This window comes from Eucyclogobius newberryi, unplaced genomic scaffold, assembly GCF_026437365.1.
Source record: "Eucyclogobius newberryi isolate DKJ021-1_F unplaced genomic scaffold, fEucNew1.0.hap1 SCAF_17, whole genome shotgun sequence".
Taxonomy (NCBI): Eukaryota; Metazoa; Chordata; class Actinopteri; order Gobiiformes; family Gobiidae; genus Eucyclogobius; species Eucyclogobius newberryi.
In genome coordinates, this window is record NW_027315801.1 from 26,834,657 (window position 1) to 26,860,234 (window position 25,578).

Here is a 25,578-nt window from a genome sequence, read left to right on the forward strand (position 1 = left end):
CGATAGCAAGTCTTCATAGCTCAATAAAAACTGTAATAATATGCAACTATTTCCCCATTTCTGTCTAAATATCTTGACTCTTTGGCTGTAACTTTCTGAGTTTGCCTCTGCAAATTATCTTTTTTCTGCATTTTTACCAGTCACGTTCTTTAACTACACTCATACATCTGGTTCTCTGGGCCTCATGTTTGTTCTTCTTAAGCTGGGCCTTCAGTCCTATTTGTTGTCCTCTTGATGCTGTCCATCCACCTTCTGCTCTGCTGCCACCAACCCGGGACACTTTCTCCAACCCACACAGCATCTTTGGTATACTGTTTTGCGTGTCATTCATTCTCGTAATTTAGGTCCATGTAGCAATAACAAGAAAGTACTGAACCTCTGTGGGATTATCTTGTTATATGTGACTATAGGACAAACTGCTGTGAGTCTTGTCCACACCTCGGCTCTGTGGCTTAGTAAGAAGCAGTAGGAGTTATGATTAAGCATAAGTCACTGGTGAGTAAAATGACATCTACATTATAGATAAAGATGAGACTAAATTTTGCTCTGGGTAATAGTGGTATAAAGGGGGCAATTCTAATGGGAAATTACCTGTTCACTTCAAGGGAATAATGACTGCGGAGAATGGGAGAAGGCGTCTTAGTTTATGTGATATGACTCAACCGGGAGGTGCTTCCCGCGTAGCTGTGACCTGATCACTACTGGGAGCGGCTTCATGACCAGCCGCCCCCAAAGCAGCCCAGTTAATCAGAAACGAGACCACGGGCTGCAACCAGCGTTCAACAGTGACGGGTTCAGTGATGGACGCTCGTGTCGTGCAGAGACGGACAGAGGAGAGGGAGACACACCAGTGTTGACAAAACATGAACGTGAAGATGGCGCAGCTCATGCTACTTGTGCTGTATTATAATTTCCCCAACGCTTCTTTGCAGCAGCTCGCCACAAGAACCCGTCATAGTATTGCGCCCTATTAGCCGCTAATTAGCGACTATAGGGGGTCTTTTTTTGCGCAAAATGGACCGCCTTTGGTGAGCCGGTTGAAAGATAATCAAATGAAAGAATCCAGAAGAAATGCAGCTCTGACTCATAAGGATAAAAATGAACTTCGGGTTTCTCATTTGTTGAAATACTGACAGCTTTGTGAAGACTGGCGAGTGAGCGTGCGTGCCTACGTAAACGTGTTTGTGCGCGTGCTACATTAGGTGGACACGGACACTGCATCAGCCTGAGACACGCCGGGACATAATAGAGCCCAGATTTGGAGGCTTTGGCGCCTGCTTCCTCCCTTTTTTCACTCCAAAAGCCCAGGACACTGCATCCACTCGAGACATGAAGCTCGTGTACGAGCAGAAAGGCCATTTTAGCCTTCGCTTCTCATTTTAGCGGCATCATTTTACAATAACAACATAATGAGGCTCGCACTAACGGAGGAAAAATAACCAAAATGTGGATACCTACAGAGGAGGAGAAAATCGGAGTTGGTAAGTTAATTACATCATTTTCCTCGATGGTCTTTGATTTCTTTCTCAATTATTGCTACATAAAATACTCGCATTGTATATCGACATCCAGCATTTGTTGCACATTTAGTAGATATATAATACATATGGCTACTGGAAAGCATATACTCTAAGAGAAACGCTGCATAGAAGGAGAATTGCGTGGGATGATACCTACAGTCTACAAGCTATTATATCAAATTAGAGATACTGTGGCTCTAATCTTTAACGCCTCTTGAAAGCAAGGTCCAAATGAGTGCTTTTGACTAAATGCGTCAGTATGGGTTAGTCGTTTATGTTTTTCTTGTATCGTGTGTGAAAGGAAGAAAAGAAAAAAAGCTATTCACACTAAAGCCACAAGGAGGCGTCGTGACTGCGTCCCTCCAACAGGTGTAGGCTGCTTTAGAAAAGCTGTTCTACCTGTGGATGGAAAGTACTGCAGCTGCAGTGGTTCTGGTAACAATAAAACAGTGCCAACATCCACAATCTTGCGATATGTCATCCAAAGTTTAGACCGTACTGGTAGATATAAAGGCCATTGGTCATACAAAGTAGTAGCTACAGTATATTATAATGGATCTTCCACACACCGACGCAGTAAGTATCTAAAACATATTTAGCCCATACTATGCTGCCATTATAGAGGAATGACTCATATCCACAGCTTTGGTAGTTACAGAGCCACTCGTGCTCTCTGGCACATGATGCTCCTCTATACTCAGACCCACATTCTTTATTTTGAGGAAATATAGTTTGGTTTATAAGGACTAGGTGCAGAGGCTATAACATCATTGGCAGTCCACACAAACTGACGTACAGTGAAAGCAATCTAATGCCATTGAGTTGTTCCAGTCCAGAGATCCGAGTGCAGATAGACAGAGAAGGCTCGCTGCCAGAGTATTGGCATTGATGGAGGTAGTGCGTTTTACAGAAGAAACGGATCGGCGCAGTCATGTGCGGCCTGCGGCGCAGAGCGACCTGGCGCTGTCCGCGGTGCTGAAACTTCTACAAGTGGACAAACGCCACATACTGTACGTTTTAAAGGCAACACACACATTAATCCATGCGTCAGTTTCCCCTTTCACACGAAATTGTGACACACAGAACCTATGACTCACCTGAGCCAATGGCTATAAAGTTTGTACTATAGCGCCATATTTACTCTCCCAGTGCGTAAAACCGACTTATGACTCAGGCAATTCATTTCCATTTTATTCAGATACAGCCCAAGACATATTTCCCCCTAGGGGAAAAATAAAGTTTATCTTATCTTACACGCAGTACCCCCTGAAGTTGAATTTGTAAGATCAAAATGGATGTAAATGGCATCAATTTCATATAGTGGTGTTAGTCAGTGTATTTAAGAACAATCCTCCCCTCCATCATGACAATTAATTATCAAGTGTATGAAATGCCAATAGTGATGATGACCTATCCTCATCGAATTAAATATGAATGAGCCTTTAGACTGGGCAGGCTGTGCGCTTAAACATCCCTTTGAAGCATGACCTTTACATCAACACCACTAATTTAATACAAGCACTTTTGTTTGTAAGCCTTTTATAGTAAATAGTTTACAAGTTATGCCCTATTTGTCTATATGAGTGTATGCTTTTGGTTAGATCCCATAGTCATAGTTTTGTGTGCAACTCTGCTCAACTCATCTGTGAAAATGTCGTTAATCTATTATTTATTTTACCTCTGAAAACAAATGTGTGCTGTTGTTTCAACTCCAGAGTGATTCTAAATTTTCAAAATAACCCTTTAAAGTGTTCAAATATGGAAATTTGAGATTTTCTCGCTCAAAATCATATAAGATCCTCCCTGATTTACTTTCAATTTTGGTTTATTATGTTCCTATTTGTGTCACTGTCCCTGGCTTGGTCCTGACTTATTCCTGTATCATCCTTGTTCAGTTTTGTTGTACCCTGTGAACATTTGAGAACTAATATTGCGAAGCCCAAGTACTATGCCTATGAGCAGTCAACAACAACATGTCTTTTTTAAGCTGGAAATTCCAGTGAAAATCCACCATGCATTAAGTCTTTAAGGAGAGTGAGCGCGCATTGGGGTCGTGTAGAAAAACATGACTCAGAGCTAAAATGGTTGTGTAATGTTTAACTTCTCCAGAACTGGGACAGGACCATTCAAGGCAGTAAAGGACAACCTACATGCTTCATTACATGCACACATCACAGATACGTGCACCCACTTATATCTGCCTTTGTCCAGGCTTGACATGAATAAAAAAGCAAATACTGTATCTTATAGGACAACAAAGTTCTGACAATAATAGCTAGATTTTCTATGTTAAAATCAAGATCATGTTGTATTCACAGAGCACAAAAAGTACATACATTTCAGAACATGTCTGTAGAAGAAGCAGGGTTTATATTAATACATAATGATGAGGCCTACGGAGATTGAATATTCACTGCAGAGGAATTGTATTATGTTATATTTATACATGTAGCATGATTTGCAAATTGTGAGTTGACAGTTGAAGTTGTGTTCTTGGTTCGATCCATGGGTTTCAGAATTATGAGAAATTAGAACTATGGCCAATGCCATACTGAAAAACTATTTAAATCAATTCATCATATATTTTTAATTAGAAAAAAAGTCCTCACAACGTTGCATATGGACAAGAAGCTGAGGTCTGAATTCTATGGTGGAATTTGCTGTCGAACTGTCAGATTGTAGATTTGCAGACTTTGTTTATGGTTCATATTTCTGTAATTACTGGGCCTATCCAAGTGGGACAAAAATTGGCTCAAAGTTCAGTGTTGTCAATGTCAGTGTGAATAAACAAAAGATTTTCACAGTGGCTACAGTGGGGCTGTTATTCCACCCCAAAGACATGATTGTTGTCAGTTGAAGGGATTTAAATTGCACATAGGCTCTCATGTTTTTCTGATTATGACTTTGTTTGGTGGGATAACACCTCTGGAAATATTTTTTAATATTTTCACATCAGTTAAGAAAAAATATAGTTGAAAATTACAGCAGGTTGTGCTGAAGTAAAAAAAAACAGAATCACTATGTTTATGGCATCAGAAATGCAGGAACATTATACACACAACAGACTGACACATTTTCCGACACTTTAAAGCATAATTTTGCAAAATAAAGATGTTAACAAGTAAAAGTATTTCCCAAATTATAACTGTTGTGTAACTTACATGGATTTTGGCCCTTGTTTACAATATGGTTGCTAGGTAACAGTTGCAGATGTCACATCTGCTGCTCATGCCCAACCAGGAAGTAACATTATAAACTTCACCAGAATTAAAATGGGGAAAACTATGCAAAGTTTAAATATAATGGTGTTAACTGTGTTTTAATGAAATGTACAGTCTAACCTGACAGATACACTCTAAACTAAGTCACCAGGTTATTATGGCAAGTTTGTGGACCCAGCCTGAATAAATATTTTCTGGATCATAAATTAGAAAAAAAACACTCACAAAAACAAACAAAGAAACCCATAGTATTAGGCCCCTGTCCCCCATCTGAATCTATCCAGTGGGACATACAGGTTGACAGAGATAATACATTGTTGTCCTGTTGGGAATTTGTAATAATAGTACTAGTACTACTAAAATGTATTATTATTATTATGATTCGTACTAAGATAAGATAAGATAAGATAATCCTTTATTGTCCCACATGGGGAAATTCCATTGATGCAACGCAGGTAGATACAGAGGTAGATACAGAAGAAAAGAACAAATAACTTATAGGAAGTTTGAAAAACACTCTCAGTAGAAGATCTCTTATAAAAATCTTAGGATGTCCGCCGGGATAACGTGACGATCTCCGGGTAAGACGACTGTTCTCCGCAGTTTCATGAGTTCCTCCTTTGTGTAAACGCGGTACGGCGCCGGCTGGGGGGCGCAGGGGGGGCCGGGGGGGCTCGGAGCCAGGGCACATCGCGATGACACGAAAACACTCAATCCAGCCGAACAAAGTACTGCTGCTTTTTATTTCCTTATGTTGACATATTTTACTAAAATAACATCCTTTTTAAGTTTTTTACTAAATCAATAAACCTCCATCTTGAAGGCAGATACACTGTTATTGTTGTGTTGGCACGATTTTCATACTTTGTTTGTCCCCAAGAGCCACAGAACTGTTAACCACTGTATGCACTGTATATGTGGGTGTGAGTTTTTCTTAACCAAGGTCATCATCTCGGTCCACGTTCCACTGTCTTCAGGACACGTTAGTGTTTCTCTGTCCTGCTGCACTGGAGCTGGCCACAGGGCTTACATCTCTACAGCCTCTTAGCTTTAATTATGCACACACTGTTTACTTACATATTTCTCACAGCACTTCAGCAACACACAGGAGTAAACAAGGACGTGTTTAGATGAAGCCAAAACAAGGCATGTGCTGTGACTTATGCAATATTCAAGGTTAGAGAACTGGTCAATTTACATCAGTTGCTTAGAGTTTGCACTGTTTCCTCACAGCAAGAACCTGCACATGCTCTGAAGGTTAATCCTCTGGATTGGTACTGCAGGAGCCAGGATAGTGGCTCACAATCTGGAGACTGGGAACAATAAAATCAAATTTTAAGTAAACATCAGAAACTAAACTGCTGTGTGAATGTTTTTATGTAAATCTGTATTTGTTTATGTGTATCCAACACTTACAGTGGCTGGATGTTTTCCTCAGCAGGCCCATATGGTGTATTCGGTATTGTGTATCTTAGTCAACAGAATTGTCACAACTGCTGTGATGTATTTCTAGATGTTTTGATAGTTACTAATGTGACACAGTCTCTCACTGATGAGGCTTCTACTGCTTACTGAGTTGTCAGCGGTGTTTTGCAATTCAAATGAAACAAAAGCCATTAAGGAACAACTACCTCAAAGAGGAAATGCTTAGTCCTGGACAGAAAAGGCCAGAGGCAGAACAAAATGGGGACAGAAGTGGATCTTTAACCAGATGTTTATCACACACAATTGTGCACTACACCTGTTGTATATTTATTGGCCCTTTACTGCCTGTGTGCTGAAATAATAGTGGCAAAAGATCTAAGCCAGGATATCTGCTTATCTGCTATTGACAGTTGACAATTACGGTATAATAGCTATTGCTGCTTGATTTAGACTTAGTTCTTATTGATGTAGTGTGATGTAAATTAGGGCTCATATTCTTGTTAAGTTTTGAATGAGTCATGGTTAAGACCTGTTCAAGTCCTCTAGTCCTGCTTGAATGGTAATTCCTATTTGTGACCTTGGAGATGGTCTATGGGCTTGCACCTCACATACGATATAAACTGTGATGTATTACAACAATGGTACAACAATTATCACCACAAATAAGTTAATCTGTGGTTCACCACCACATAAGCAATGTCAACATTTGTTTACAGGTTAAATCTGATAATATTCTGTTATAAAACATGTCAGAGACATGTGTATAACGCTTACATTGCTTTAGCCTATGGATTTAGCATTAACATATTGTTTATCCATCCATCCATTTTCTACCGCTTGGTCCCTTTCGGGGTCGCGGGTGACTGGAGCCTATCCCAGTGACTTCGGTATACAAGTTAATTCAGCTGGAACGCTCTGAGGTCAGACCTCGTAGTGTTCAAGAGGGAAATAACCGAGCTCCCTGTTGCCTGTAATGCGGCATCAGACCTAGTCCTTGTATCACTGTAGTAGTGGTGGTGAGTCTGACGATGCGCCGTTACCATAGTTACTCCAGAACAGGAAGTGAATAAACTCAGATCCAAGCCCCTCCCCCTCACTGGGTCTCCTGGCTGCTTCATTGGTACAGTGATTCACACTAAACTCTCCTCTAAGGGCCATCGCCATTTGTAAGTTTTAAATCATCTGTGGAGATCTGGAAATATTATAGTTTGTACAGTAAAGACCAGGGAGTTGTGTGTGTTTTGTTCTGCTCAGATGACTAATTGACAGTTATGTGCGGAGGAAGACAGATTCTTTATCCACAAATGGATTTCAAACTGTGACCGTATTAGATTCTGCTTTACTTTTAGGGTGCGTACTTGTACTTAGAGTACATCATAGCTGGGATTAAACCGGGTCCAACCCTGAAACTAAACCAGAGCTAGACAGGGGCAAAACCAAGACTAGATTATTCTGGACAGAATAATCACGTTGTTAATCAGGGTTTAAGGAAGTCTCTATATATGGTCAGACTTTGGCTTGATGATGCTGCAAAAGCAGGATTTATGCAAATGTGGACTTATTCTAAAGCGCCGTTTAGCCGTACGACTTAGCAGTGCTGTGTGGGTTTTATTTTCGTAGACAGTTCAATTAACTTAACAGTGCACCCAAATCAGAGCGCTTAAAAATTAATTGCTTATTAAAAAGACTCCCCACTGCAGGGCGGGCGCTTGTTTATACTACACTAAGCAGTGGATCCTCCTGTGTGACACCCAGTTTGAACTGAAAAGCTTGTTAGAAGGACACAAGCGCCACATACTATGGGGGCATCACAAACATGGGAGCCTCTACTACTTACCCACAAAAAGCCTGAAATGAAATATCAATGTCTTAACTAATTACGGTATACATTTTGTGTCTGTTTTTACAGTGACATGCAACTTCCGGTCACCAATATGTCAGGCCTTGGTGCTGGAGATTGGGGAAACCGTTCAGATCCTGGAGAAAAGCGAAGGTAATTTGGCATGTTGTACATTTACAAAGTAGAGTAGTTACTGTATATTCATTATCCATTAGTTTCCCTGTAGAACCAGCCCAGAACTAAGTCATACTGTTGTGTACTACATATGTAGTTGTGTGTTTTTTGAATGCTAGAAATAACATTTTGAGCCAGTAATGATCTTTTTATTTTCTGTAGGATGGTACAGAGGCTTTTCAACCAAGAAGCCTTCCATCAAGGTAAAATTTCTGCCTACACAAGCTACTGTATTATGTAAATCCATCTCAACAATGGCTCACCACTATCTGTGTTTCATTTTCTCTTAATAATATACGGTAATATGTTTGTTTTAACAACAGAGATGATTACATCTGATTTAGTCATTAAAATACATCTAATTATTTCACAAAAACAGAAATGGTCTGACCTCTATTTCCAGATGATTCCTCTGTTTAAACCTGACCCTCTGTTTTAGGCCGGCGCTCCCTTAACATCAGTTTTCAATCCCCAGAGCCCGCACTGTTGTAACAGGATATAAGGCAGTGCTCTGTAGCGGAAATGATCCATTATCAAGCAGCCAACAACAGTTTTATATGATTATAGTGCTTTACTCGGATCACTTATAACTGTGATGTTGAATTTTGGCATATACTGTAGCTTTTAATCCTGATATAAGAGTTACAAACAAACAAACAAAAACAAACAAACAAACATAAGATAAGATAATCCTTTATTGTCCCACATGGGAAAATTTCATTGGCGCAATGCAGGTAGATACAGAGGTAGATACAGAAGAAAAGAACAGATCACCTATAGGAAGTCTGAAAAACACTTTCTGTAGAAGATCTCCTATAAACAAAAACTCCCATAGACAAATAAATAAATACAAAATTGATATCAGAAGGCATATAACTCATAATATATGCCTTCTGATATCAATTTTTGGAGTATCCCGAAAACGATTGTCAGACGATATTTTGTCAATCCAACAGAAATGTCTAAACTAATACATTTATTTCAACGGTTTAACGGTATAGGTTGATTTGACCTTTTTTGAAGCATTTTACTCTACAATCGATATACTCAATATTGAGATTTGGCATATCTTCAAAACAACATTCGATATTATCTACATTTTTATATACTGTCCACTTCTGTTTCGACTTACATGACCATTGAAAGAAAAAGAGAAAAAAGAGAGAAGTGGCTTTATCTGTATTTTACACATTGCAGGATCTAGAAGGCAAACCATGAAATGTTATTTTAATTTTTGTTTGGAGAGAAACTAGCTAAATTTTTAAAGATGTCGGTCTAAGTGGCTGTCCTCCTCTACTCTTCATCTGCTATTTTCACACCCCTCCATTTTGTTATGTACTGCTGCCCACACTGGTTCACTCCCATAGTAAAAAGTGTGAGCTCGAAGGATTAGCTTTTCTCACTATATTCACATCTGGAAGAATACAATTATAACAATGAACTTGAGTCTTGGCATCAGTCCATTTGCCATGACCTTCAAAAGGCAAGACAGCATAGGGATCCCGCTGAGTGTCCTGTTTTGGATCCCCTAAGCAAACTTCAAGCTGACCCAGTCTTTTCTTATGCCAAGGGAAAGCAAAATAAAATAACAACTCTCAACATTATACTAAACCAATGATATTACATCATGGTCCATCAGTATTTTGTAAATGGCCAACTCCAGCCCAGAATTGCAGCAGGTAGCCCCCTCGGTCATATATGAATGGACATATAAAAGAAAAACGTCGATTCACATTTTTTAACTCTAGTAAATTAGAAAATGTTGTCAATAAAGAATGATTTATTGATGACAGAGATTGGTAATAATTAGGGCTGGGCAACAATAAAAGGTTTTAATTGCGATTAATCGCTTTATTTCCCTGATTAATCACGATTAATCGCATTTTTACGTGCAAAATTCTAAATGAATTCAAAAGAAGTGTAAAGTGCATCAGCATTTTTATTCAGTAGCAGTTAAATAAAATATTAAGTATTCACTTGCCACAAAATCCTGAGCCACAATCATTAAAGATGAACAGGCCACTTCAGAAACATTGTAATCTCATTAAACATTAGACACTCAAAACATTTTAGGAGCAGCATAACCAGTCTAGTACCAAATGTCCCTAAACCAGAAAACACTTCAGTACAGTTTGTACATTCTTAGAACTTGACACTAAACCGCTATAACATTAGTTGTGCAAACAAACACTTAACCAGTTAAATACAAATAAATACATTGTGTACATTTTAACTTCAACAATGTTATCAAACACAAAACTAAAGCTTATTCCCACTGCCAGGGCATTGAAAAGAACCAGAAAAGTTTGTAGATTCCTAAAACTGGGTGTTTTTTTACTCCTCTGCACTAAGCCAGTTGCTAAGGCACCACATTATTCACGTTTTCAAGACGCACGCCGGGCCCTTTTCGCGGATCTCCCCAGCTACGGCGCCCGGCGGGACCTGCTCACGCGGGCCCCCGGCGGGACCCCGTCGGGACCTGCTCACGCTGGCGCCTAGCAGCTGACTTAATAAATAATAATAAAGTTAATAAACCAAAGCCATGATCTGCCATTAAACTCCACACCACAAGCAGCACAGCACAACTCCTCCACTGCGCATGTGCATGGACATGAGTCCGGCGCGTCGAGAACGCGCGTCCGGTGCGTTTGTCTTTCTAATGTACACGCGCTCAAATCCTGCGTCGGGCGCGATTCGCCCGCAGCGGTTTGTACGAGGCTTTAGAACTGGTGCGGACCAGGGGAATCCGACCTGCGTTAATGCGCGTTAAAATAATTGATCGCGTAAATAAGTGATGAGTTAACGCGATAATAACGCGTTAACTTGCCCAGCCTTAGTAGAAAAAGCTTCAGTTGTAGTCATCTGGACTCAGTTTGAAAAAATAGATGTTTCGACTCTCATCCAAGAGTCATTGTCCAGCCTTAGTAATAATAGATTTGCACATTTTGTTTTTGGGGCGCCTGCTTTATTATGACTGATAGACCTCTGATAGACCCTTTGTATTCACATGCATTCATTTTCAGGCGAGTGCACGGCTTTAGAACAGCTTTTTCAGATAACAAAATGAAATTGAGGTGGACCATCCAAGCACAGCACTTGAACAGAGATAAAATACTTTATTATTGGACGCAGACAGCACACAGTGGTCTCATTTAGTCACAAAGGGCTGCTTTTACAATATACTCTTTGAGGGAAAAAACTAAATTCAGTTATTTACAAAGCAAAAAGTCAGGTACCACAGCTTTAAATAACAGTTGTTGATCTGGTATTTCAATAGTAACAGCAGTAGAATAATTCGTCACTATGGTAATGATATCCGTAGTAGACCATGTACCCGCTTATCCAGGATTGGTCCACAGTAGAAAAGGTTGCAAAGGTAGTAAACTGGATGATGTTTTTAGAAATCAAGATGTTTTGGCTGTTATTAGTAAGCCATTATCAATCATTCTGGCAGTTTCATTTCAAAAGCATCGTCCCCATGACTACTTTTTAACCTATATTTACCACATCTGTAGTATACTTGCTGTAAGTACTTTAAGTCACAGTTATAGCCATTTATTTGTTTACGACATTTTTGCTGTAGCGTTTTGAAGTAACAGCACTTGCTCAAAGGTACAGATTTTGACCCATGAACACGTCTTCCTCAGGGCATCTTTCCAGCCAGCTACGTCCACCTGAAGAAATCCACTGTGATCAACAGAGGGTGAGTTATGTCGTTCTAATTCTCTTTATATTTGAGGAAGTGCTTGTTTAAACAATGTCTGAGCCTCCGAAATGTATCGCAGATGGTTCTTGAGTACTTTCAGACTTGTAAAGCACTCTGTCTTTACACCCGCCATACTGCACACGGCTTTTTTACTCCCTTCATCACAATTTTAAATACATGGACCATATACCATTAAATATAGACACATTCAGCATTACAATTTCATGAATTTCTCTGTGAGAGTGGCACCATAAACACCAAGTATTTTATGCATGTTCAGCTCGAAGTACTTAGAAGCCACATTTGCACTGAGGATGCACAGAGTAGTACACCCATGCAAATTGTCTCCCTCTAACCCTCAGAAATGCATCCTCGTCCCTCCCACTATCAAACTTCACAACCACTCTGACCACATCCTTCAGTTGTCCACTTGTGTCTTCATCTTGTCCTTCTGACAGGCAGTTGTAACCACAGCATCTTTCCACTCATTCCCTCTTCAGTACATGTCCAAACCACCTCAATCATCTTGCTCCTGTTCGTCGGTGCCTCTAAATTGTACATCTTGTCTTGTACTTGCTTAAACATCACATTTTTCACAGTGTCCTTTGGATCATATGAAGCGTAATACATAATCCCTCAAACAGATACATATCCACAAATGTGCAGTCACCCAGAGTTCCCCTTACAAAGACTATTGTTGTTGAGTCCAAACTGAAGGCAGAGACAAAGGCTGTATTATCAGCTCAAATTCATGAATGTTAAATCTGTGTTCGGGGATCTGTGGTTCTGTGAGGAGTTAAAGTGCATTATTTCATCCCATTCACTCATTAAACAGGCCTGAAAACTATGGTCACAACTTTTGGTATTAATGCTGTATATAGCACTGGAAATGATAAATGGAAAAAAATAGTTCAAGTACAATATGCTATATGATAAATATACTTGACATTCAGATTTCATTGCATATCTTCAAAACAGCCCTCTTCTGAAGCTATAGTGCGTGACATTACAAGCAAAGCAACAACATTTCTATTGAGAAAATGGGGTGATGCTTTCTCAGAGAGATAGGAGGAATGACCCACTCAAACACAACATAAGTCTTGCCCAAAGACAATATGGACCGACTCGAGCTGGATTTAAACTGCCAACTTCTTGTTATAAGTAAGGTTGTCAAAAGTATCAAAAAATCAGATACTAATCGATACCTTAACTAGTATCGAAACTGGATACTCATTTGAAAACATATCAGTGCTAAAAGAATGCCCCCCCCCCCAAAATGTGACCTTTTTGAACAGTTTAAGAATGTTCTTGAGCTTTAAGATCTAAGGAGGAAGGATGAAGGGTACAAGAAGAGTAGTATATACTGTAGGAAAGTACGATTATTTTGTGTGGAAAATTACAGCCTTTGTTTAAAAAAGTTTTTGCAATCATTGTGGTGTCAAAATCGGCATTGAGTATCGAGCCTGCTCCTGAGTATCAACATCAAGTTTGACATTTTCTTATCGTGAAAACCTTTGTTATAAGACCACCGCATGTTGTTATTGCATAAATGTCTGCCAACTCCTAAAACATTACATCGGCATCACCTGTCCATGTTTCAGAGTGAATAAGTCCTGTGTGCATTTGAATGTTCTGCAGGCTGAGTGAGACGGTGGTGCCCCTGGAGGACCCTATCATCACAGAGACCACCTCCACACTGCAGGAGTGGGGAGTGCTCTGGAAACAGCTCTATGTGGTGAGTGCGGCTCTACCTCTACTTTATCTCTGCTAACACCACTTTTATGGAGATTAGCTGAATATCACAAGCATATCATTCGCACAACTAAGGATGAATTGTAAGACCTGATGATATTAATCCCTGAACTAAGTATAAGACTTAGATTTAGCAGATACTAATCGTAAACTAGTGCCAAAAGTAGATAATCATTTGAGCAATGTCGATACTTAAAAAAAGGCAAACAAGATACATTTTACATTTTTTGAACAGTTTTAGAATTATCTTGTGTTTTGGCGGAACAAGTATAAGAGCACATGGTAATATAAAGAAAGTACTATCTTATTCTTCTTATTATTTTGTATGACTAAAGAGTATTTTTAGTTATGATTGTGGTATCAAAATCTGCATCGAGTATCATTCTTTAGTATCAAAATCAACTTTGAAATTTTGGTTTTGTGACAACACTAGTTATTTTAGCCTTTTACATTGTTTAGTATCAGTAATATCATTGATAACATGCTCTGTTCCAGTTAATTTGGTATATGCTTTACGTGACCACTATCAATATCTTTATAATGACGTGGTAACAAATGCAAATCATCATGTGTTTATAGGGAAGTGAATGGAGCAACTGTATTTCAGACAGAAAGAAACAAAATGTAATCCTTCTGAGAATGTTTTGTATCATTACCAAATGCCTATACATTACTGCAATATATTTCCCACAGATTTTCTCACTCTCCTGACTGACTGGTTTTACATTCAGCAATTTCAATCAGTAACATGGGATATTAACTCAACATGCCATGACATCCTCTTTAGTTTTTGCCCGCAGCTCGACTGTCAGCCTACATTTACTAATACGAGTACGTAGGAGCTGCTGATATGGCCTACCGATCTGTCACATGTAATTTCACGCTGTGTCATTCAAAACATTGATTATCTTGGCCTCATCCAGATTGATTCTGCCTAGACTTAAGATCCATCTCTGCCCTCCAACTGCTGCTAGGACAACCACAGCACTGTTCATACACAACTCTCATTTCATACACTTTTTATTAACTTTAACTATATAAACTGCACACAATGTCTTTGTAATAGTGGTAAAGATATGGTGAATAACACTGAGCTCAGTTTCAGTGTAATTGCTTTGGTTTTCTGTACACATTGCTGAGTTGGTGATAGTGAGATTTTTACATAACCAGTCGTCAAAGAGCTGGAGGCATAGATCTGGTGATGTAACTGCTCTGGAGCTAATGTCGAGCTCTGAAATAGCATTTAGTTTGTTTTGCTGCCACGATATAGGCCATGCTGCTTCATCAATAATAATTAGAAAATTAGAAAAGTCACTTTATTTGAGTAACAATTAAAAGTGAAACATGTTGTAACATATGATTCAGAAATATTATATAATTAGTAATTAATTTATCACATATTAAATGTTTGTATTTTTTAATTTTCACAATTATTTAAAGGATGGGTTGTATATTCATTCATTCATTTTCTACCGCTTGTTCCCTTTCGGGTTCGCGGGTGACTGGAGCTTATCCCAGTGATTGGGACATGGGCCTCAGGCAGGGTACACCCTGGACAGTGGCCAGGGTGTGCCGTCGCAGGGCCAACAAGGGGTTATATATTGACATTTCAATACCAATCAGTATATTATAATATTATATATTGATATTTATATATATTATATAAAAAACAATAAACTGGCTTTCAATTGTAATGATTTTTTCACTGAATCCATGTAACAGGAATGTCTAGTCGTAGAATAGACCCATTATTAGCAGAGAATCATTTTTCATTATCTGTCAAATGGACAATCTTTGCAATTAGCACTTTAAACACATGTATTTTATCAAACAAATGGAAGTTTTTATAAAACTGCCACCCGAAGCTACATGTTAATAATATAATGTTTTGATTATTTTGTCAGAAACACAAGGTGGACCTGTTCCATAAGCTACGTCACGTGATGAACGAGCTGATTGACCTGCGCAGACAGCTGATCCAGGGCCACCTCGCACAAGACCAAACAAGAGAGATCAAACGGCACATCACCGTGCGCCTCGACTGGGGCAATGAGTGAGTCTAAGCACAAGTGCCACTGCGGAAACACATGGACCCCAACTAAAGACATCCAGTTTCATTTAATTAATTTGATTAGATCGATGCTATTTAGTGCCTTTTACGCAAATACGCTGGAGACCTGGTAAAAGATTTGTCTCCAATTTTGGTTTTATACATATATAACACATTGGTATGGGTTGTTGTATTTTCACTGTAGTATAGTAATCTTAGTAGTTTTGTGGTTTTACGGTCATATGAAGTAAACTCATATGCTCTCTCTCAGCAGTAGAAGTGTAGACGTGTTTGAAGTTGAAGTGCATCTTACTCTTAACACACCCTTCTGCATACCACAAAAGTATGGATCATATCTTTAGTCATAAGTACGAGTTTGTAATAGCTTCTTTTATGATGTAATGTTATAGTCATTTAGCCGATGAGTGAGTCTGAAACAGCTGGTGTCAATGCACAGCACCCTGGAGGAACTGTAAAGCAATAAACTCAATTCAAGCTGCACAAAGATGGACAATCGCCTTATGGACTGCCCATGCTAATAATAATAATAATGATAATAATGATAATAATGATAATAATAATAATCTCCCATTGTATAACTCAGTGTCTTCATGCTTCTTACATGGATAATTTATTGTAAAAAAAAAGAAGAGAACTAGAGTTATAACTAACTTGTATGATCATCTGCTTATTGCAAATTTTACTGGGTTTATTATGTTATAAGTTGCATAAAGTAGTCTTCAATATTATCTTGTGTTGCAATATTTTTTTAAACAATAAGTCTCACTTCAAAATCTGTTATTGCGACAGCCCTAATACTCATTATTATTCATTAAGACAAATTCATCCAATGTGGTTTGTATAGGACTTTCACTTTACATGCTTTCACTCTTTCCACAGACACCTTGGTTTAGACCTCGTTCCCAGAAAGGACTTTGAGATGGTGGATCCAGATCAGATCAGTGTCTCGGAGCTCTATAAAATGGTATGGATCGCTTTTGTTAATCTTACTTGCAGCGGAATACGTTTGATACATACCTTGCCACTCATAATGCGGTTTTCTGTGTACGATTATGTGTAAATGTACTGATTATCAACTCGCCAGTAAGAGGGTGACCTTTGAACTGCAGCGCCATCAAAACAGGCAAATTTGACTTTCATCTTGCTGCCATTTCCGCAGAGTGCTTTTATCAAACCAACAAGCTCTCATTGTGAAGGCTGGCATCGCAGACAACATGTACCAGAAGATGTTTAATTATATTTATATTCCAAATTACATGCCTTTTCTTTGGCTATTTCAAACCACCAGTGGCTGAAGTAAGGACGTATCTTCATAAATAAATAACTAGTCAAATGTATTTTGTCTGTAGTGATGTGAAGCGTATTCACTGGGGAGATAAGACCAAGCCTGTGCAACGGCTAATTTTAGAAAGATCCAATTACAGCACAGATGTTATGAAATATACTGTAACACAGAGATGATGCTGTGCTGGCACCGTCATCCTTTGTTGGCCCATGTGCCGACCCAAACCCTCTCCATCCGCCTGCAATTATTATATTTATACATTTTCAGGGGTTGTGTGTAAAACAGCCATGAAATTAGCAACTGAAAAAAATCGTGATAAGATACACTACCTTTCTGGGGTGTGTGTTTGCTGTGTCTTGTTTTTCTCCTTTGAGATGTTATTGCCTTGCCTGGAACGTTCCGCAGTGTGGCTTTAAACTGATCCATCTTGCACTCATTAATGTTGTTGTTGTTGTTGTTTTATGGCGGTTGGCATCCGAGTGTTGCATTACCGCCAGACTTTATTCCTCAGACTTTGTCTAGTCCTTAAAAGTTCTTCTTCCATTGCTCATTAATGTACAAGTGCTTAAACATATCTTCAGTATCATGAATTCTTACTTTGATCTTCAAGGATCTGACTTGTAACTTGACGGAGTGATGGCGTCAGATAGATTGCTTTGCCTCGAATGTTCCACAGAACGACATCAAACTAATGCCGTTCTGAGGAACATTCGATGCAAAGCGATGACATCAAGCAGCGTGCAGACCCTCCACATCAGAAAAGTCACATTCTAATTATATTATTCCAGTAAAATTCAAATTCAAATAGAAGTATCTATTTGAATGTTCTCTTTTTTTTTTTGCCTTGGGCTCTCCGCTGTAACAAAACAAACCTTATAACCTTGCAAATATTATTCAACAGACAAACAGTTTATCCCTTATTGGTGGTTATTACTAGCTATATAAAATCGAACTATTACAATTTTCAATCCGAGAGAGAATTTTCTTAAGTTACAGTTTCAAAGTCTTGCACAGTCCAGTGTATTTCTCCCCGGTGACGTTAGTTTGGCAGTTCAGGGCACAGGGCAAACCTCGGCAGATTTCCAGGTCGGTGTAGAAGAGGTGTTGTTTTAGGCTGAGAGAGTGTGTGGGCTCCGGCGGCTTTGTCCTCTCCACTCCCACTCAGTCACGTTCCTCTCCATGTGTATCAGGAGGCTGTAGCTAAAGTACAGATACATGCACAGTGTGTTTCTACAGTTTACGGCACACACAGGAGTTACATGTGTGCGACTGTGTAGATGAAATACCACGCGTGTGTTTCTCGTGTCAATACATGTTTCTTTTTTTAGCATGCCTCCAGCCGGCACTGTGGCCAGCAGAGCACAAACCAGGTAAATGTCCTTTGAAAGACCTATTTTTCGCCATCATTCAGTGTTTTCACCTTTAAAGCAAGGTTGGGATTGATATGGTTTAGTGTTGTGTATTTCGAGGGTGCTACTGTATAACAAAACATACAAAGAACACAGTGGATGGAAAACAGTCAATTACGTTCATTGCCCGTTTACCAATCCAATTAATGCTCACACAAATGGTTTTATCAATAAAAAAAAATCATTAATTAGATTCTACCTTCTTTTTGTGAGAATGTGACAAGGCCTTTTCTTGTAAACACAGATGCGTTCAAGCATTTGTTTATTTTTTATGATAATTCACAACATTTATTTGTATTCAGTGTTGAACATTCACTGATAGTATCATCTTTCTTACATAATCATCCAAATTAAGTCCTCAGATTCCTTGACTCTTCTAAATATATGCAATGTGAATTTTACTTTATTTGGATTTGTAAAATGCAACATTTGCATCATTTGTAATGAACATGTGAATGATTGACCTGACCCTGAAATGTCCATATTGACAGTCAATCACCTATTGTGAGAATGAAAGGTGTAATGAGCTTTGGTGTTTGGTGTAGGCTAGCATAGTTATCACGTTTAAAGTAAGAAAAAAACACCATATCAACTTTTATTTGCAACTGAATGGTGTACATGGCATTTTAGTACCATTACTGTACTACTGTTCCCATTTTAGTGCAAACTAGGTTAATTTGTGGTCTAAAACAGAGTGTGTGCTGCAGACTATGGTGAAACTCTTAACTTAAAGAGACATATGACATGAAAGGCTCAATCAAGCACACACCTGCAGGGGCGGGGTTTGAGGTGCAGCTCCAGACCCCACCTCTCCTCCTCCTTTAAGCTCGGTTTATGCTTGACACGCCCACGAGGTCCGTGAGGGTACGACGTCTTCTCCTCCGTATGTCTAATTTCTGTGCGGAATCTACGTGCGGGAAGTATAGCTTTAGTCCACCAGGCACTGCACAGTTTAACTACTCGTCAGTGTGGCCTCAAATCCAGCAGTACTACTATGAAGCAGCAGTTGTTGTTGTTGTTTTTACCTCAAGTCAACATAAACAGTTAAAACTCAATAAAGTTATATTTTGAAAAGTAATTTGCTTGGAGAATGCAAATACTACAACTTACAGCTATAACAGCAGACTGTCATATCACGGGTCACTCATGTCCGGGTTTGTTTCCAGGGTGACAGCACAAAACAGAGACATGGTGATAGTTGCCGTGTACCGGTGTCTCATCATCTTTTCATCAACCTGAAGAGCTTCACCTACAACAGCATCAGTGAAGATGCAGATGTGTGCTTCTCTCTGTACGACACGCGAGAGGCCAAGCAGATCAGGTACAAGCCCTTACTACACATTGATTTGGCATACAATCCCTCAAGGCCAATTACAAAAACTCTTACGAGGTTTTCCTGATCCATTGGCTGGTGGCAGCAAGTTTGGAGTAAAGAATTGTTATTCTTTTTTTTTGTCCCTCTATAGAAGACATAAATACTGCTGGTGATATCACTGTGCTAGAATACAGTCATAATTTCTATCATCTTCTTCTGTGAGTCAATATATTTAACTGGGATTGGTTCAATCTGCCTGTCGCTCACTCAGAGCATGACAAGGATTGACCAATGGGAGAAAGAAAAGTACTGAATCGTAATATGTCTTTCTGAAACGATTGCAAGGGTAGATCATAGATTATGACTTGATTGTACACCATCATTTTGCCCACACCTTGCAGTTTGTTGTATTGCAAGCGGTTACTGGGTTATGCAATTTAGCTGTATAATATGGAACAAATCTGCTACATTTTTACACTTAACTGTGCTTTGGTAACAGTGAGAAGTTTATGGTGAAACTCAACAAAAATGGAGGACCAAAGAATCCTGAGAAAGTGGATCGACTGTGTGCTCTCTTTACGGTAATATGTTCTTTCAGTCTCTAATTGTTTTAAGTTCAGTTAAGTTAAGTACAAAGAGTTACAAAAGCCATGACAATATCTAAATCCACCTGTATGGACATGATATGTTTCTTCTTTTCCAGGACCTAAGCAGTAAAGACTTAAAGAGAGAGCTCTACATAGTTGTACATGTCATTAGAACTGGTAAGATTAAAAGCATCATCGTATTTCATATAGTTTTATTTTAACACTAATTATTGTTTTGCTCTCTGGCAGGTCGAATGTTGCTGAATGATTCAAAGAAAGGACCGCCCCATGTGCAGTACAGACGACCTTATGGGTGCGCTGTTCTGGCCATGAGCGATGTTTTCCACACCATCACAGATCTCAAAGAGGAGAAAGACTTTGTGCTCAAAGTTTACACGTAAGTCACACCATTTTTCAATGAATAAATCTCAGCTTTTTCGACAAGAAGCCGAGCATTTTTGTACCACCCTTAGGAACGACCAATTTAGATAATAATATTGCTTGCTATTGACATGCTACTACTATATTATGGTAGTAGCAAGTCTGTCACCAAGGCCGATTTATTTATGCCTCTTTTGCTTCATAACACCTAAAGTCTTAGTGTTGACGCCTGCCGTGGGCTGACAAGTTTTACAGTGAAATGTCCTCTGGAAAATCAATACATTCTGTCATTGCCCAAGTTTGTACCCAGGCCAATTTGGCACAGTTTGTCAAAGTGCGCATGCCCAGATACTTTCACGCAAGTTGCTATAGTAACCATAATTGGAAGAAACATAATGTATCAAATTTGTTTGATCAGACTTACTACTGGAATATAAACGGTATTAATGTTAAATACTTGGTCAAAATCCACAAAAAATAAGTATGAGAAAATGGAGCAGGACAGACTAAAGCCTTCAAATATGTAACGGGTTTGTCATTTTTGTTTGTCTCTCTGTGAAATAGTCCCACTCTGATAAATATTATTTTCAATTGAGACTTACTTGGAGCTACAGTGGACATGACACACAATTAACATGTTTAAAAAAGTTAAATAAGTTGAAAGGACAGGGTAATGACACCTTCCTCTCTGATGAAACCTGGCATGTTGCAAATTTGGCAGCTTCTTTAGGAAACGGGGATACTTTGTTGTGCAGCAGCCAGCCCAGTGCAGTGCAGAGGGAGTGAGGGAGAGTAATGTCATGGATACAGAAGGAGGACATTGGCAATAACATGAGATCAGCAGTTTTCACTGACAGTCAAAGTGCCTGAAGTTTTCCTTTGCAGTGGCGCCTTTGGGTCAGAGTTCACGTCTTCATAGATTGAATTATGTATATTATTGTGTGGGATGGGTAAGCACTGTTTCTTCAAAATACAACAGCCATAGTAAATACATATGATAATACATATAACAGTTTGCTCATAACAATCGATTTATATTTTACCTTTGAGTTTAGAGTTAAGACATTTAAAACCATGTGCTTGTTCATGTGGCAGTACGAGTATTTTGATATTGTTTGAATGGTAAGTTGTCCAACAACGCCACCCCAATTTAAACTGGGGAAAATTAGTAAGGCACGCAGATAAGGATTACTGATGAGACAGAGACAGTTCCATAAATTACAACATGTTTATTATTTAAATAGATAATGCTAACAATCTAAGACACATTTTAACCAAGACCATAATATTTTTAAACAATCTAACCTAAAAGCTAAAATGCTACCACTCAACACCACGCACACACACATACACATGAATAAACTCAATAAGACCGTTGGAGGGGGGGCTGAGGTTTAGCCGTGGAGGTAAACAAATGGGGCAGTAACCTAATAAGAAAACGCCAAAACAACAAAACAGTGCACCGCAAACCAAAACGCGGGAACCACCACCAGGGGAATCCACCACGGTGTCAGACCATCAGCCCCTATAACACAGAAAAAATGTATTAAAAGCGGTACATAATTTGAGTCCAGTGTAGGCACGGCAAAGGGATATGCAGGTAGAGCAGCAGAAAAATGTCTATATCGCGCCCATGCGCGACACACCCAGCGCAGAGCTGGTACAGACCACGGGAGAGCACAATCGGGCAGCGTGGGGGCACAATCAAGCGCCGGCCTGCGCCGTCAGTCCGACCAGGAGGATGTTAGTCCGCGCAAAGCGGGTTACTCCGAGCACAGCGGCAGCGGCAAAGCGGCCAAGCGGAGCAGCAGCAGAGCGGAACGGCAGCGGCAAAGCGGAGCGGCAGCAAAGCGGCAGCAAAGCGACAGCTCCTACATACAGCGGAGGAATCAAACACTGAATTTGGTTGTTAACACTAGTTTGCCACTGACCCAGGCATACTTACTCTTTGGAGCGCGACTTAGAGCTCCGATGAGGGAGAGGCGAGAGCGAACAGCTACGTCAAAGCCTATAAAACAGGAGAGCCTAAGCGCGTCAGACGATCGCGGATCTTAAAATGAGGGGCGCTTACCTAAGCTTGCGGTAGTGAGTGACCCGCATCTGTGGTTACAGGTGACTGTCCGTGCTAACAAAAAGGAGTCTAAGATTAGAAGACAGTCCACAAAATTTAGGGGGAAGACAGCGCTCTGCTTACCTGCCGTGAGGCGCTGGAGGAACGCGGAAGTGTGACGCCGGTGGGCGGGCACAATGCGAGAGGCCAGAGGGAGCGTAAAAATCAGGGGGGGCATTTTTATGAATGGCGACCGGCATGAATGGCCAATGAGAACGCGGGCTCAGATCTAAGGGCGGCCCAAAATGCGATATGGCCACATCCACTCCCCCAATCTGCATCGGCGCCCCGCCGATGGCCTAAAACAGCCTAAAAGCTGGCACTTGTGGAAGGAGCCGGGGACTCTGACTCCCCTTGAGGCTGCCGACTCACCGGTCTTGGGAGATGATGGAGGTTCTGATGTTTGCCCGCTGTTGGCCTTGTGGACCTACGCACGGACCGCTCAGTTGGACTAGTCATGGTGGTAGTGACTGTCACAAACTGGGGCTGGTCGGCAAAGGAATCAGGTGGAACCAAAATGGGTCCAGCGGCATCTGGGGAAGGGCACCATATTGCCCCAGAGGGTGGTAAAGCCTGCGGAAGCAGAAACAAATCTCCCTCGTGGGACGACCCCTCTTCAGGGTTTCGCACCGTGGGCTCCACTGGAGGGACTGATGCTGGAGCGAGATCTGGAACCTCACTCTGGATCAGGCACTTCAACAGGGAGCGGTGCACCCTCTTGATTTTGGTTGGTTGTCCAACTGGGGCAACTGTGTACACAGTTCCACCCTCATGTGGAACTTGCACAACCACATGTTTAGTGGGGCACCACTGGTCATGAATTTTCTGGCGGCCTCTCACACCATAGTCCCGGAGCAACACGAGCTGGCCCTCATTAAGGGGTAACTCCTGGACATGTCGGTCGTGGGTGGCCTTTCCACGGGCAGCAGCTAAACGCAGTTTCTCTCTTGCCCCATCGAAAGCCATTTGCAGACGGGCCTGATGCTCCTTAACCCACTCGTGTACAGTCCCGCCAAGTGGGTCCTGTACCTGTCCCAGCAAGAAGTCGATAGGGAGCCGCGGTTCCTGCCCAAACATCAAAAAGAATGGTGACTCCCCAGTCGACTGATGTGGGGTAGTGTTATAGGCAAAGAGCACCTGTGGCAAGCAAGCGCTCCAGTCCCTCTTACGGGACACAGGCAGAGCACGCAGCAAGTTGTGCAGCGTCCGATTGAAGCGCTCACACTGCCCATTACCAGCAGGGTGGTAAGGAGTAGTGCGCGACTTCACAATCCCATACAGACTGCACAACTGCTGGATCAGTTGGCTCTCAAAATTACGGCCCTGGTCAGAGTGGATGCGGGCCGGAACCCCAAACTTGCCAAACCACTCCGTTACCAGAACCTGTGCAACCGTGCTGGCACGTTGGTCGCGGGTTGGCACCGCCATTGTGTACTTGCTGAAGACATCAGTCATCACAAGAACATTTTCTAGGCCAGCTGCGGTTGGCTCCAACAGCGTAAAATCAATAGCCACAATTTCATTTGGTCTTGAAGAGAATAGGTGGCCCATGAAGGCATGTGCCGCATGATCATTGTTCTTTGCGAACTGACACCTCTCACAAGCCTGGCACCACTGGGTGACCTCCTGGGACATACCTGGCCAATAACAGCGGGGGCGAAGCAGAGCCAATGTCCTCTCCACGCCTTGATGCCCATGGTCTTGATGGACCTGATTGAGGACCTCCCGAACCAAGGCCCTAGGCAGGACGAGTTGGCAAACTGCCCCACCGCCGTCGGAGCGAAACACCTGCCTGTACAACAAACCGCCCAGCTCCACCAGATGGTCCCACTGACTCACCAGAACCGAGGCCGGCTGTGAGAGGGCACGCCGCTCTTCACGAGTGGGCCGGCGCTGTTCTACCCAGAAAGTCAGGACCTCCTGAATGACTGGGTCAGCCTGCTGGAGTGTATAAAGAGCAGCAGGGGAATGGTGGGGGAAGACTGTTACCACAGACTGAGTTGCCACCGTCTGTACCCCCTGCAAGGCTTGCTGTAATGGCTGCGGTAGAGAGGTACTTGCTGCTACCCCGGACTCGTCCCTGGGTGAGGGCCATGGCTGACGGGACAAGGCATCAGCATTCCGGTTCGACTTACCCGATCGATACTTCAGTTCAAAATCAAACAACGCCAACTGGGCTGCCCAACGCTGCTCAACAGCACCCAGTTTAGCAGACGCGAGATAGCTCAGGGGGTTATTGTCTGTATAGACCACGCACTTGTGGCCCAACAGATACTCTCTGAACTTCTCCGTCAATGCCCATTTAAGAGCCAATAGCTCCAGTTTCATGGAGCTATAATTGGACATATTCCGCTCTGTAAGTCGGAGTCCTCTGCTAGCATATGCGATGGGTCTGACTTTCCCTTCCTGCTCCTGGGAGAGAACTGCGCCTAAGCCCACATGGCTGGCGTCTACTTCCAGGATAAAGGGAAGAGAAAAATCTGCATATGCCAGCACTGGGGCAGACGTGAGTTTGGCCTTCAAGGTCTCGAAGCTCTGCTGGCACTCCTCAGTCCAAGGGACTGCAGCACGCCGAGAGGTTCTCTTCCCCAACCGACTCCCGGTCAGCTCGGCCACTCTGCGATGTAAGGGAGCGGCCAGTTTAGCAAAGCCGTCGACAAAACGTCGGTAGTAGCTTGCAAACCCCAAGAAGGAGCGCAGGTCAGAAACCGTAGATGGGACAGGCCAGTTTGCTACTACGTCAATTTTGCCGGGATCAGTGGCCACTCCCTGGTCAGAAATC

General features: G+C 41.2%; 1 protein-coding gene and 1 long non-coding RNA gene across 2 annotated transcripts in view; one reads left to right on the forward strand and one right to left on the reverse strand.

Annotated features, from left to right (window-relative positions):
• Positions 1-1,140: 1,140 nt before the first annotated feature.
• LOC140363268 (dedicator of cytokinesis protein 3-like) overlaps positions 1,141-25,578 on the forward strand; it is a 56,233-nt gene continuing 31,795 nt past the window's right edge. The window contains exons 1-12 of the mRNA XM_072449741.1: positions 1,141-1,481; positions 8,076-8,159; positions 8,343-8,383; positions 11,828-11,883; positions 13,525-13,621; positions 15,543-15,691; positions 16,589-16,673; positions 18,323-18,364; positions 19,570-19,724; positions 20,218-20,299; positions 20,422-20,482; positions 20,555-20,702. Of these exons, the coding sequence (XP_072305842.1) occupies positions 1,445-1,481; positions 8,076-8,159; positions 8,343-8,383; positions 11,828-11,883; positions 13,525-13,621; positions 15,543-15,691; positions 16,589-16,673; positions 18,323-18,364; positions 19,570-19,724; positions 20,218-20,299; positions 20,422-20,482; positions 20,555-20,702 (1,037 nt within the window). The 5' untranslated portion in view covers positions 1,141-1,444. The remainder of the gene's footprint in view (positions 1,482-8,075; positions 8,160-8,342; positions 8,384-11,827; positions 11,884-13,524; positions 13,622-15,542; positions 15,692-16,588; positions 16,674-18,322; positions 18,365-19,569; positions 19,725-20,217; positions 20,300-20,421; positions 20,483-20,554; positions 20,703-25,578) is intronic.
• Positions 21,940-24,003, reverse strand: LOC140362464 (uncharacterized). The gene is made up of 3 exons (XR_011927096.1): positions 22,758-24,003; positions 22,632-22,694; positions 21,940-22,211 (listed from the first exon to the last, which is right to left on the reverse strand). It is a non-coding gene; the product is annotated as an uncharacterized lncRNA (long non-coding RNA).